Genomic DNA, 14,952 nt, shown 5'->3' with positions numbered 1-14,952 from the left:
ATATGTTGCCTGCTTGAATGTTCCAATGTTGCATCCCCGCCAACACTGAGTTCCTTTAATTTTTTTAAAAATTTGCTAGGTTAAAAAAGTTGTTACAATGCAGATGAGCTCATTGTGGGCTTAATTTTCGTTTGTCTGCTTACCTAATGAAATCGAATATTTTTAACATGTTTCATAATCTTTCCTATTTTATCTTTTGCAAAGTATCCATTCATGTCCTTTGGGGCCTTTGCATTTTTTTTTCCCTCGTCAATTTGTAAAAACTTTTGATTTGTTAAGGAATACAAACATCTCATATTTGTTAGAATAATTTCCTATTTATTTTTTGCTTTAAAATTTTGTGTTTTAGTTTTATATAACCAAATTCATGATGTATTTTGTAACTTATTGATTGTTAAACTTAGATACTATGTTAGTTTCCTAGGGCTGCCCTAACAAAGTACCAAAAACTGGGTATCTTTTACCAAGAGGAATCTGTTGTCTCAGAGCTCTGGAGGCTTGAAGTCTGAAGTTAAGGCGTTGACAGGTCCATGCTCTCTCTGACGGCTGCAGGGGAGAGCCTTCCCTTGCCTCTCCTAGCTTATGCTGTTTGCTGGCCGTTCTTGGCGTTCCTTGACTTGAAGCATCACACCAGCTATAGAGTGGTTTCTCCCTGTGTGTCTTCACGTCATCTTCCCTCTGTGTCCAAATTTCCCCTTTTCACAGAGATACTGGTTATATAGGCTTAGGGTGCACCGTAATGACCTTATTTTAACTTGATTACACTGTAGGGACACTGCTTTCAAATTAAGTCAAACTCTGGGAGTTTTGGAGGTTAGGACTTCCACAAAGGACTTTGAGGGGAGGGCATAAAACAAAACCTATCCCCATACAGACATATTTACAGAAGTATATACAGGTAAGTATTAACTAACACTTTATTCTTTCCAATTCTCTAAATGAAATCACCTGTTACGTTTAATTGGCCTCTGCTGGCAATGTGCTTTTGCACTTGCATAGCTGAAGGTGTCTTGTTGCTCTTACATGGATCAATGGCTGGACATCATAATATGGGGTTAAAATTTAAACTGTAAAATTTTGCCTCAGGCTTTCTCTGAATGTAGGTCTCTTAAAATGGGTTCTTTCTGAAGCTTGGGAAGCCTATTTGTACTGCAGACTTGGAATTTTATTTTAGAAGATCTATAATTTTTTTTTCTAATTATATATTTGATGATCGATTCTGTTCCTATCATTCTGGTTTCTTCCTCAGGATTTCCTTTCTCTACAAAAATAGCACAGCGTTTACAATAGAAGGTATTAAAAGTATGTAAATTAATGAATTTATTAATGAATACAAATGGGCTGTTTGACGGGATGATTGAAGGGAGAACTAGCAGGAGCTGGAAATGTGATTCTGAAATACTGAAGAGCAATGAGGGCTGGAAAAGTAATTTTTAATGTTCCTTATTCAGGTGATAGTGGGAATAATAGGAGTGTGTGAGGTCGACTGGGATGGGCAGTGTATGTTAGAGAGGGAAGAAGACAGACTTAAATTTGGGAAGCAGCTGAGGCTAAGGAACCACCTAAAGACAGAAACAGGACAGGAAGAGAGTAAGGTGAGTTCCCATTGGCTTACTGTGTTCGTTGGTTTTTCTCCCTCCCTTTACCATTAGGGTTACAGACATGTACTTCCAACTGAAAGAAATGAATGAAAAAGTGTCTTTTATAAAGGACTCCTTAGTGTCTTTGGACAGCCAGGTGGGACACCTACAGGACCTCTCTGCCCTGACGGTGGATACGTTAAAAGTCCTTTCTGCTGTTGACACCTTACAAGAGGATGAGGCTCTCCTGGCCAACAGAAAGCACTCTGCTTGGAGAAAACGTCCCCACAGCTGGAGCAATGTCACCTGTGCAGAGGTTCTAGGCAGCATGGAGATCTGCAGGGAGAAGAAACACCAGTGTTACAGCATGCCCCCTTCTTTGCTGCGGAGCCTGGCCAGAGGCTGGCATCCCTCACGAGTGCAGAAAGGACCCTTTCTTGAGGGTACAGACAGAGAGACTTCAAACGTAAGAGATGACCAGGAAGAGCAAGAAATAGAAAACAGTATAGTTGCTTCTGGGGTGGCCCCGAACAGACAAGCACGCCGAAAGTATGGTCAGTTTCTCCTGGTCCCTTCTTATCTGGAGCAAGTTCCTTATTCTGCAGAAACAGCCTGGCCTCTGCCCAGACCATCCGTAGAAGCAGGTACAGATGTGCCGGCAACTGAGCATGTCACCCAGAGTGAGGTGCCTGTTCATCTGACGTGGCAGACCCCGGCTGACTCAGCTCAGGGCTCCGTGGTGGAAACCAAGGAGCAGAGTGAGTCACCTGCTCAGACGCCAGCCAGACGAGACGAAGGGGAGCACCTTCTATCCACTTTGGTTTTCACGCCTGCACCCGTGAAAGTGACCTCCCTTCCTTCCCAAGTCAGGAACATGCATACTGGAGGTGGATATATAAACTGGGCGTTTTCAGAAGGTGATGAACCTGGTGTGTTCAGCCTCAAGAGACAATGGCAAACCCGCTTGTCCTCCACTTGCAGCAGTGACTCCAATCAGAGTGAACAATGCCAGAGGCAGATCCAGGGCAGTTCCCTGACTGATAACTCAGTAAGACTGGCCCAGAGGGATTGCACAGAGGTGGGACCATGGCTCCAGCCAAACACCTCCTTTCGGATTAATCTTCTTCGTAGAGACAGGCCCTTCATTAGGAGTCAGAGTCTGAGACTGCACAAGGAGGAGAAATTGAAGAACCGTAAGATTAAAAGTAAGAAGCAGAATTTTTTTAGAAACTAGTGTTAAATTCTTGCATCACTCCCATTCTCATTCTCCCCATTCTCTCAGTCTTTTCTGGGAAAAAGTATGGTTCCTCATACCATCTTAAACTTTCTCATGTGAATCATTTCCTCTACAGATCTTTCAAAATCCTCAGAGACTGGACAGTCAAAATGGATCAAAGCGAAAATGCTAACCAAGGATAGGAAATCAGTCAAAGAAAAAGAAGAAAACACACGGGCTCCAGGTGCCGGTAAGTGTCTTTTACGTTTTTGGCAATTGAGGTAGTATCCTTTCTCAGCTTGGTTTCTCTTTATTCTGAAGTGTCATGTACACAACATAGTACTAGAAGGAATGAAGATATAAATTTAAGAGTCATCAGAGTGGACAAGCCACAGTTCATTCGTCAACTCACATGTTGCAGTGCATTTGCTTCATTTTCAGCTTTTGGCTCTTCCAGACAAAGCCATTATGAAGATTTGTGTACAAGTCTTTGTGTGGATGTATGTTTTAGTTTCTCTTTGGTAAACATTTAGGAGTGGAATGTTAGAGTCATATGGTAAGTATTTGCTTAATTTTAGAAAATGCTTACATTCCTACCAGTTTATGAGCAGTAGTCTGTGAGTGTTCCAGAGGTCCACATACTCACCAGGCCTTAGTATGTTCAGTCTTTTTAATTTGAGCATATGAGTAGGTGTGTAGTGGTGTCTCACAGTGGTTTCATTTGCAACAGTGCTGCGAGTTGTCTTTTCATGTGCTTATTTTCCATCTATTTATCTTTTTTGATGACATGTCTGTCCAAATCTTTTGTTCAATTTTAAAATTGAGGTATCTGCCTGACTAGGTTGTCAGAGTTTTTAAAATTTTATTTTAATTTTTTATTGTAGATTTAAACCCATTGTTGGATATGTATTTTGCAAATATTTCCTTTCAGTTAGTGACTTGCCTTTTACTTTTCATAAAAGCCCTTTGAAACATAGCATTTTTATTTTGATGAAGTTCAATGTTTGCCCAGTTCATATAGCTTTTAAATGACAGAGCTAGAATTCTAACAACTTCTTTCAAATCCAAGCCTTATGTTTTTGTTATTATTGTTGTTTTTGTGTATATGTATATATTTATTGAAGTATAGTCAGTTCACAATGTTGTGTCAATTTCTGGTGTACAGCACAATGCTTCAGTCGTACGTGAACATACATGTATTCATTTTCATATTCTTTTTCACCATAAGAAAAAAGAATTGAATTGAATAAGATAAGGTATTGAATACAGTTCTCTGGGCTCCCCAGTATGCACTTGTTGTTTATCTGTTTTACATATATTTGTTAGTATCTGCAAATCCCAAACTCCCAGTTGCTCCCTTCCCACCCTGTTGTTGTTATTGTTGTTGTTTTGCTCTGTACCAGAGGTTCTCAGACTGCGGTCTCCCATCAGCAGCAGCAGCAGCACCTGGAAACTTGCTAGATATTCCAGTTCTCCCCCCAAGACCTACTGAATCACAGATCCTGAGGGTGGGACCCAGGATTCTATGGTTTAACACAGTCCTGGGTGATTGTGTTGCACACTCAAGTTTGAGAAGCCCTGTTCCCCACCCTGCTTCTCAATCATGACTGCAAATAGAAAAGTCACATGGATGCTTGTGTCCTGTCAGCATGAGTGGGAGTTCAAAGCTGAGTTTAACGTACAGGTGATTTTAATGTACAACCAGTGTTAACAACCGTTACTCTTCAGCGTGGTACCTCTATTAATACAACACAAAATATTTTCAGAGTAATATCACCGTTCCAACGAGTGTCCTTCTCCCCAGGTCATAACAGTCAACACCTGCTCTCAAAGTGACCAACTGAACTCAGAGCCAGAAGAAAACCAGATCTCAGAAGAACAGGAGTGCAGCAAGAACTGGATTCCCATGTCCACATTTAGTCAGATAAGTATGTGTTAGTCTACACTCTTGGGTCCCGGAAACCCTGGTAGAGTGTCCTCAGGGTATGAGCGTTAGACCACTGGGGGTCCCTGCTGTTCTTTCAAGTGGGGCTGAGAGTATGAGAAGATAGCCACACTCTCTTAAGAAAATAGCTCTTTCCTGCTTTCAGCTTTTTTTTTTTTTTAATTGAAGTATAGTTGGTTTACAATATTGTGTTAGTTTCTGATGTACAGCAAAGTGATTCAGCTACACACACACACACACACACACACACATTCTTTTTCATCTTCTTTTCCATTATGGTTATCACAGGGTATTGAATATAGTTCTCTGTGCCGTACAGTAGGACCTTGTTGTCTGTTTTATATATAGTAGTTTGTATCTCCTAATCCCAAACTCCTAATTTGTCCCTCTCCCTCCCTTTCCCCTTTGGCAACCATAACTTTGTTTTCTATGTCTGTGAATTTGTTTCTGTTTCATAAATAAGTTCATTTGTATCATATTTTAGATTCCACATATAAGTGATATCATATGGTATTTGTCCTTCTCTGTCTAATTTACTTTATTTAGTATGATAATCTCTATGTCTATCCACATTGCTGCAAATGACATTATTTCATTATTTTTTATAGCTGAATAGTATTCTATTGTGTATATACACCACATCTTTTTTGTCCATTCATCTGTTGATGGACATTTAGGTTGCTTCCTTATCTTGGCTATTGTGAATAGTGCTGCTATGAATATTGGGATGCGTGTATCTTTTCAGGTAAGAGTTTTCTCCAGATATATGCCCAGGAGTGGAATTGATGGATCATATGGTAACTCCTGTTTTTAGGTTTTTAAGGAACCTAAAAGTATAGTTTTAGCTTTTCTTATAGGTATTTTATTTTAATTATAATATTGTGCTATCACTGGAACCATATTTATCATAATTTTATAATATTATAAAAAATCATATATGAAATGTTGTGAGTTTTTTCCCAGTAGCTTTTTTTGCATTTCCTGTATACTTTTTTTTTTCCAGCACAAAATATTAGGAAAAAAATTATAACTGTTATCTCCTATATTTAGCCAGGGACTCTTAATAAATACTGGTCTCAGAATTAACCCAACCAAGTATTTATTAAATCATTTTGGGGCACCTACTATATGCCAGGGGCTCTGTAAGTACCAGGTATACAAAAATCATAACAGTAATGATCCTTGTCAACCTTTTAAAGAAAAGGCTTAATATTAAAACTATTTCCTGGCATTCTTTCTATCTTTCTTTTGTTTTTCTTTTGTTTTTTTTTAAGTAGCCTACTACAATGCTTGATGCAGTTGTTAAGGAAGAATTTCTAACAATCCAGACCTCAAATTTCATGTATTTTGTTTTTATTTTATTTTTTATTTTTTGAAGGGGGGAGGTAATTAAGTTTATTTATTTTTTTGATTTTTCAGTGGAGGCACTGGGGAATTGAACCCAGGACCTCAGGCATGCTAGGCATGCGCTCTACCACTTGAGCTATACCCTCCCCACCTCACATATTTTAAATAGAGCATGGATGGTAGGGTGCAGGGGAAGGTGAGAGTGGAAAACTTACTAAAGGTGTTTTATTGGAGGACAGGTTATGGATAACTTAAAATTCTTGACTTTGATAGAGGTATAAATTGTTATAAATTTAAAAATAACTGTTGAAGAATAGATATAGAATTTCAACCACCTGAGTAAAAAGGACAAAAGAATCTTGGTAAAACTTGCTAAAAAGAAAAAAAAACTATATTCAGATTCACACTGAATGCACTTGTTTAGATCTTTTATTTGGGAACTGTGATTCGAATGTAACACATTTTCATGTATTCTCCAATTTTTTTCTTCCTTTTAACAAGGTCTAGAACCGTACATATATCAGAAGATGCGAATCAAAGCTCCACGGCGTTCTGCACAAGTCAGTGATTACGTAAGGCAGTCTCAAGAGGTAAAAACATTTTATCTGATACTTTAAAAGCTCAGTTTTTTCACTGCCCCCCTCCCACTTTATTCTTTCCTTGTTTTTCTTTTTGCAGTTTACCCACCCAATAATTTATCCTGGGTATTATGAAAGAAAGAATTTAGGAGTTTTGGAAACTGTTTTCAAATACATAAAAGTTGCCATGTGGAGAAAAATAAAATATTTTCAATATGCTTTTAATAGGTAGCGCTAGAATCGACATGTAGAAGCTGCTGGGAGACAGACTTCAGCCCACTCTGAGAAGGAATTTTTAGCAATTGGAGCTTTCCAAGGAAGGAACGGTTTATTTACAGAAGTAGTAAATTCCGCATAGTGTGGTTAGTTAAACAGGATAAGCAGACCTCTCTGCAGAAGTGTTGGAGGGGAGCTGGACATTGCAGGGTAAAGGACCCTCCGTGTTTCTCCAGCACTGAGGTTCTTTGATTTTGCAGTCTGTTTTTCTTGCTGTTCTTACCGTAAGTGCCTGTTCTATTGCCGTTCAGCATGTGGGAAGTGTGATCTATTTAAACTAGCCCAAGAAATCTATTTTGGTCTTGGTTTGAACATTATCCCTATGACCTTGGGAACTGTATACCCATTACCTGTGTGACTGTGTCCTAACAACCTCAGATGTTCTTGTAGGAATGTAATCTGTGAAAGTGTAAGTGAAAGGAAATTGGAGGCAGGGGCGTCTGCCCTGTCAAATCTTGGCTCTGCCACTTCCTAGGCTTCAAAGCTATCCACATCAATTAACCAGTGGGCTTCATTAGCTGTATCTCTAAAAGGGGGTTAATGCCAGCCTTACGGAATTGATTATGGATAACGAAAATAACGCTAATGAAAATGCCTAGAGTAGTGCTTGGAGTGTACTGGGTTTCAAGAAATAATAGTTGAACCTAAGTAGGAAATAGTATGAGAGAAATTCAAGGTCACATTCTCAGTAATCAACTGAAACAACAATCTACTGATGAGAGGACATAATAATGTAGTGATCAGCGTTTCCTGTCAGCTTTGACCTTCATTCCTTCTTTTATGTCATTAACTGATTTTATGTTTACTCTCATTTTTGGAAAAACCTTTGTATATTACATTTTCTCTTTGATATCCCCATAAAAGTAATTTTGGTCACCACTTTGAGTTACTCATGTATGTGCTAACATCATGCGTCTTTCTAGTATGAGTTTAGTATGTTTAGTAAAAGAAATATTGAGCTAGAGGAAAGGAAAGAAAGAACTATACCGTCCAAGGAGTGTGTTTTGCATATGTGTTACTGGAAGCTGGTGTGACATGTAATGACCTTTCCCTTCTGCTCAGGATCTAAGCAAAAACTCTTTGTGGAATTCCAGGAGTACCAAAAGCAATAGGAGCTCTCAGTGAGTATTTCTAAATGTCTGTCTTTGAGCATCTTTGACTTCTATTTTTTTAACCTGATTAGGAACAAAGATTTAATTGGGTCAGAAAAGGAGGGGAAAAAAAAAAGCATGTGTCCAATGACAATATTTTTCTTTTGTTAGCAAGAATAAAAATCATTTATTATTCTCCTAGTTTTCCTGTTTCTGGTAACAAGATCTCACCTATAACAAGTATCATATCTTTTTTGATAGGTAAGATAGTGACATTTGCATTAAAAAGTAGGACTATATCTGTCTTGACTTAAAAAAAAAAAAGAAATAAAGACCAGATAGTTTTTTCTTCAATTTTTTTTTCCAAATTTTTTTCTTTTAGTTTATGAGGTTGATTTTTCTGGTTTCTTATTAACATCCTAAGTGTTTGTCAAAGCAGTAACTTTGAGAAGGACTGAGACAGAGAGAAAGGAAGACAGGGCTAGAGAAGAGATAGAGAACTCACATTGCTGTGGACTTGAGTGTCCTCCTGAAATTTTGTTTATTCGGAGAAGGTGTGAAAACCAACCAAGCAAAGATGATTCTATTTTGCTTGTAGTGTTTGATGGACTTTTCCAGCTGCATCATCAAATTAACCACCCATACAGCTATGGGAGCAGCATTCAAAACCATCTGAATTCTACAAAGGGCCAGTTGATGCCAAGCAGGTGGAATGTGACTTTCAGCTTGCAGTCAGCACTGTCTGATGTGGCCTTTTCTCTGGAGCTCCCAACAAGGTCTCTCTGTGCAAGCCTGCCTCTAGACTCAATGTGCACATGACTTTCCTCTCCCAAAGTTTCAGTAGTTTGTGCTCATGCAGAGTAGTGGGTTATTGCAGCATGAAATTAAACAATAACTGTAATTGTACTTTCCTCCCTAAGGACCTTAAATACTGGAGATATTCTTTGGATGCATTTATTCAGACTTGCCTGTGGCCACTTGTGCACTTGAGCAGGGCACGTAACAATTTAAAGAGAGATAATTTCAGCCTGTGAACATTTAGGGGCCACGTGGGCTAATGAAACTGATTTGTAGGCTTGTCCAGAGACATTCACAGACTCATTTGTAGGCATCTGCTTTGCATAGTTCAGGAATTCTTTAGTTTAATTGATCCAGAACAACACAAACACAGTTAAATCTTATATATGTTGTGTGATCACATAGCTAATTAAAAGCAAAAACCAACAACTGCTTTTCAGTTAGCTTAGGGCATACACAGTAAATGAATTACGTGATTTATCTGGTGCTTATTTTTTTATGAAAATAATTGTAGGGCTGTAAAATGTTTCTCTATTGCTAAAGATAGGGGTCAGATGTAACTGATACTCTTCTTTCAAAGAATTATATACAAATATATATGCATTTATACATATAGACTCTGTATTATTACTGTTTCACACACTTTTCCTTTCTTTGATCACTGAAAAATTTAAAGCTTTATCTAAACAACTTTAATTTTTCAAACAGGTTGAGAATTTCAAATGGAGCTGACAGTAAGTTTTTGTATTTATTTTTTCATCATATTAATGGTGAGGTTCACTCTTCTGCTGAGGTTTTTGGAGTTCTTGAAATCCTATTGATGATTTTTGTCTGCTATACAAAGAAGCAGTTTCAGTAGAGAAGCAGAAAGTTGAATGTCTTTCTCCAGATAAATCAGGACAGATGTCTGATTTAAAACTTTTGAGTTACCTGTTTTTTACTATGATTTTCCAGTCTTCTCTGTGAGTGAGGTTATAACCACTGAGCTCATCTAGACTATTCAAAAACTCTGTCAGATTTTAACACATTGCTCATTAAGAACCATTCATAAGATTATGTGTGGACCTCCTCTCCTGTATGGTTTCAGTGGGACTCCATGCCCCCAGTGGCTCAGTAGGACCAAGCCCTGTGAGATACCTCCCTGGTGAAGCCATTCTCAGTAGCTACCCTCAAATTCACTGCAATCTGTGAGCTCCATTACATCTTCTTGACCCCTGGGTACAGACTGGCCACCTTCCTCTTCTATGGTCTTCTTCCATCCCACTTTCTTGGGTTTTCAGTACTTCTTTTGCAGTTGATTCCTTCTTCTCCACCTACAAACAAATTTAAGTCATTTTCTACACAAAAAAAGAAAACGGTCTTTTCCTTGATTTTACCCAGCTTTCAAACTGCCTTTCCTGTCCCTCACCTCCAAATTAACTGAGTAAGTACTAACATTTGGTCATCAGCCCATGGTGTCTGTCCCCACCACTCTCCTGAAACTCTCCTCTTCCTGCCCCGTGACATCACTTCTTTTTAGTCCTCATCAAGCTCGGGGTATTTGATGCTGACCATTTTTGTCCTTCTTGATACTCTGTGTTTTCGAAGTTTCTATGAGGCTGCTGTTCTGTGGCTGCTCCTCTGTTTCTTTGTTGACCGGCTGTTGGTCTTTTTGAGAGCCTACTCTCCCTTCTCCAAGCTGAGGACCTTAGTCATTCCCATTCCTCTTCCCCCCAACACCGCTCTTAGCTATCAACTTTGCCTTCTAACTCTATATTACCCCTCACCCCCACCTTTAACAGCTGTCTGATTTGCTCCCCTCTATTGCTCCTGCCTTAAAGCCTCCAATGTTCATTGTCCTAAAGAAAAAGTATGCACTCTCTCTTGCCGTTGATTTTGTGTTGGCATCATGTGTTTCGTTTTCCTCCCTTTAAATGTTCCCGTTCCTACTGGAATTACCTTTCTGAACAATAGATCATCACTTATGTGGAACCTTCAATGGTTTCCTACTACCAGCAGGATGGGCAGCTAATCCCTTCGTCTTTCTCAGTGCCCTTGAGAGCCTGGCCCCCGTCAAAATTTCCAGGCTCATTTTATGAGCCCTTTCATTCACTATTTCTTCCACACACAATATGACCACCCACCTGTTGGCATCTCCACGTGGTGTCTAGAAGGCAATTCAGAATGTTCCACCTCCCTTCTCTCCCACCTCAGGAAATGGCAGCTTTACCCTTCCAGGTGCTGAGGCCAAAGTCTTGTAGTCATACTTGACTCCCATTTTCTCACATCCCTACACCCACCCCATCTGTAAGTCTTTTAAAAGATATCAAGTATCTGATCACTTTTCTACCCCCACGTACCACTTTTCATCTCTTCCCTGGATTACAGGTGGTCTCCTAATAGGCTATTTCCAGAAAACAGGCAGAATAACACTTTTAAACTGCAAGTCAGATTGGGTCACTCTTCCGTTCAAATGATGTTTTGTCTCACTCTGTAAAAGCAAAGTCCAAACACAGTCCACAAGGCCCTGTTGATCTGCTATCCCTCCTCTAACTTTCCCACCTTCTTTCCTCTCAGCACAATGCACCCTGGCCACTCTATCTACCTTAACATAGCAAGTGTTCTGCTGCCTCAGGACCTTTGCACTTGCGTTACTTCTGCCTGGAATGCTCTTCCTTTATCCATGTAACTCACCCTTGCTTTCCCTTCAGGTCTTTGCTCACGTTTCACCTTATCAGAGAGGTATTGCCTAACTACCCTGTAAAGTTGTAACCTCCCTGTCCCCCACACTTCCTCATGCTCTTGGTATACATGTAATGTACTATGATATTATATATTTACTTGTTTGTTTATTTTCTGTTTCCCTTTCCTAGAATGTAGCCAGAGACCTTATCTGTTTTCATTACTGCTCTTTCTCTCAAGGATAGACTGGTACCTGGCACATAGTAGATGTTCAATAAATATGCATCAAATGAAATGTGAGCAAGATCTCACAGCTCCTTAAGTGGTGAAGCCAGGTTTAAAACTCAGTTTTGTCAGACTCAGATGCCCATAGTCTTTAAGTATTTCATTGTTTGTCTATGAAGTTTCCCTAAGCCTCTGTCTACAGCTCTATTATATTACTTAGCAAACTGTATTGTGATTATAGTTTACATGTGTTTCATATTAGCTTTTCTCTAAGGTGAGAGCCACTTCTTATTCACATCTGTCATGCCTAGCATGACCCTTAGTGGGAGCTAAATACTTTTTTTTTAATTATTGAATTGAACTTAGGAAAGAACAGTCTTTTCTGATGATCTTACTTTTTACCAAGCACCCCCAAAGGGATTTTTGTTCTTTTCCTTATCCAGCAACAAGAAGCCAGAGAGAGCCGTGAAACTGGGCTCATTACATTGCTTCCTCTATGAGGTATAAAGCAGTTACCACCATGAGACTAAAGTTCTCCACTCTAATTTCGATTTCATGAAATGTCAAAACTGTTGCAGAGGATGTCTCTGGAGCCTTGTAATTCAGGACTTGAGCAGATAGAAGAGAACCAGTTAAACTTTCAAGAGGTGTTCCCAGCACATGGTCCTTGTGAAACCAAACACCTCCCTTGCTGTCACTTTTTCCACCTCCTCTTTTGTTTCTGGTATATACCTCTTAATGTGTTCTCATCATTTTGTTGTCATTTTAAGTCAGTGAAATAGTCTGCTAATAATTTGGTATTAATCATGTCTATACGGGTACTGCATCCTGGTAGGGAGCTCAGAGAATTGTGCTTCTGGGATGTCATGAAGTGTGATGGGCAGCCAAGTGCCTTCTGCAGCCCAGAGGTGTAATTGGTTCAGAGGAAATACATCTTTGAGGCTAATATTACCTGTCTTTCTTCAATTCCCTGTATAAATATGTTTGGAGATATTGCATTGGTGATTGGAAGCTGTCAGGATACCATGCACAATAATGTGGTTAAAGGGTATCAGGCAATCTTTTTCAAAAACTGAGAAGCCATTCTGATTAACCTGTTCAATAGTAACTTTGAAGGCAATATATTCATAAGCATTTATTTATCTCCAGCCGAGTAATTAAAATGCCAATCTTCTCTATAATTTCAGAAATCTCAGCCTCCTTAAAAAGCCCTCAGGAGCCTCACCATCATTATTCAGGTAGGAGGCATGCGCACATAGACATGTCAACTGGGCTAAGCGTCTGTGATTCTGCACTTGGAAGCAGAAACACTGATGAATTAGTGGTGTTGGTATGGCTCCCAGGTTGAAAAGTTGTTTACTCTGATGAGAGACCATTCAGATTTCTTATCTTGCCATTGACTCGGGAAAACAAGTTGGTAGGGTTTAAGAGAGTTTGGATTTAAAAAAAAAAAAAGTTTATTTGTATTGGAAAGTTCCAAATTGTCAAGGGGAAAGATGACCTTGAGATCTGAAAATTCTTTACAAGCTCAAAGCCATCCCAGAGCCAAAGGTCTTTGTGTTTTGGACTGGGGAAGAGACAGGCCTGAGACTCATTCTCTGAGCAGGGTTTTGTACCCTCAGTGGGCCCTCAGTGACTGTAACCACTGAATGGTTGCCAGCCCCACAGGGTAGGTTCAACAAAGACACCTTAAAGGATGTTATTAAACAAGATGTCAATGGTCTTGACTCTCTTAAGCAGCATCACTTCACAGGGCTTCAGTCGTCTTTCTTTCAAAGTGGGAATAATTGTACTTGCCCTTCCTGAGGAACGGTCTGCCAAAGGGCTAGCTGAGAATACAGACGGAGATGCTTTGAAATGCAAAGTGATATAACAGCCAACTGGACTCGTGCCATTGGGTGGTCTTTTGGGCATCACTGCTCTCAGCATTGGATTAGATAATACACAGGCAAGCTTTTTATGCAATCTAAAGCTCGGTATATGAGTAAGTGTATTGGTATGATAATTACCATTATTATTAATTATATCAAGGTCATGTGCTCGGGGTCCAGTAATAGACTACCTTATCCTGAATTCTCCTCTGTAGTGAATAGTGTATTTCAGTGGATTCCAGACCCCACATTCCAGGCTCTTATAACCAGCTCTTTTCAGCTCAGCAGTAATCCGTTATTTTGACTCCAGCTGTCAACTTAAGAAAGTCTCTGGTGAGGAACACTGTAATTCACATTGACTCTGATCTGTTAGGCTACAGCTCTTAGCAGGAAAACGCAGATCACTTGCTTCTAATTAAAAGTGGTCTTCAGCTCTCTCTGGGTAAAAGAAGATGAACTCTGCAAAGTTAACAGTAGATGTCCCCACAGTCCACTGTGCATTAGATTCGACCTGGAAAGGAAAGACCACAGAGAATGAAAACCACAGATTAAAATACTCTTTAGGAATTTGACACAACATTGTAAAATGATTATAAATCAATACAAAATGTTAAAAAATAAATAAATAAATAAATAAAATACTCTTTAAAAGAAAGTTCCTCATATGTAAGCGTTAATATGGTGTTTGGTATTCAGGAGAGCGGAGGTGATAGCCCTACCTCAGAACGTATTACATAATCTTATATAATCTATTCCTAAGACTGGGATATCCTTCCTGCTTAGGGCATAGTATATTTTAAATACTGTGTTGTAGATAATATTTTTGGTAAAGGGGAAGATAAAGGGTCTTTGAAATAAAATATTTTACTATTATATGAGTATATTGATGTGGGGGAGGCTTTCTGTAAATTCAGCCCACTGACGCATACTTAAAATAATAAATCTGCTTTTGTTTGCAGCCATCGAAAGGAACAATTTAATGAGGCTTTCTCAGAGCATACCATTTACACCAATCCAACTGTTTGGTGAGTGCCATTTCTACCCTCTTGGGGTTGTGCCAGGATAAAGGCATAACATCTGAGTAAATCATAAGAGAAATCATTTTGCATCATTTTAGTGGAAAATTTCCTTTTGCTCATGGTTGCAGTTTAGTGAGATTAATTTCCTAAAATGGAAACTCTTATTAACTGCCTGGCTGGTATCTGGGGTCAAAATCTAATATACTATGGGGATGGGACCTATAATGAGCAGCAGTTGGGAAAAAGCAATAATGTTGCACCTGGCATCCACTGATTTAAGGCTGGAAGTAAGTAGAAAAGAAAAGAACCAACCAACCATGAGTAATAAACACAGAAGAAAATGTT

General features: G+C 39.2%; 1 protein-coding gene across 1 annotated transcript in view; it reads left to right on the top strand.

Moving 5' to 3' along the window:
* Positions 1 to 14,952, top strand: part of TRPM6 (transient receptor potential cation channel subfamily M member 6) — a 122,204-nt gene that overhangs the window by 88,586 nt on the left and 18,666 nt on the right. The window contains 9 exon segments of the mRNA XM_032477857.1: positions 1,653 to 2,785; positions 2,933 to 3,003; positions 3,005 to 3,046; positions 4,601 to 4,724; positions 6,590 to 6,678; positions 8,005 to 8,063; positions 9,540 to 9,565; positions 12,905 to 12,955; positions 14,548 to 14,613. Of these exon segments, the coding sequence (XP_032333748.1) occupies positions 1,653 to 2,785; positions 2,933 to 3,003; positions 3,005 to 3,046; positions 4,601 to 4,724; positions 6,590 to 6,678; positions 8,005 to 8,063; positions 9,540 to 9,565; positions 12,905 to 12,955; positions 14,548 to 14,613 (1,661 nt within the window).

The sequence above is a fragment of the Camelus ferus genome, chromosome 4, assembly GCF_009834535.1.
Source record: "Camelus ferus isolate YT-003-E chromosome 4, BCGSAC_Cfer_1.0, whole genome shotgun sequence".
NCBI classification, from domain to species: domain Eukaryota; kingdom Metazoa; phylum Chordata; class Mammalia; order Artiodactyla; family Camelidae; genus Camelus; species Camelus ferus.
The sequence above is the reverse complement of the archived record's forward strand: the minus strand, read 5'-3'. Positions and strand labels throughout refer to the sequence as shown.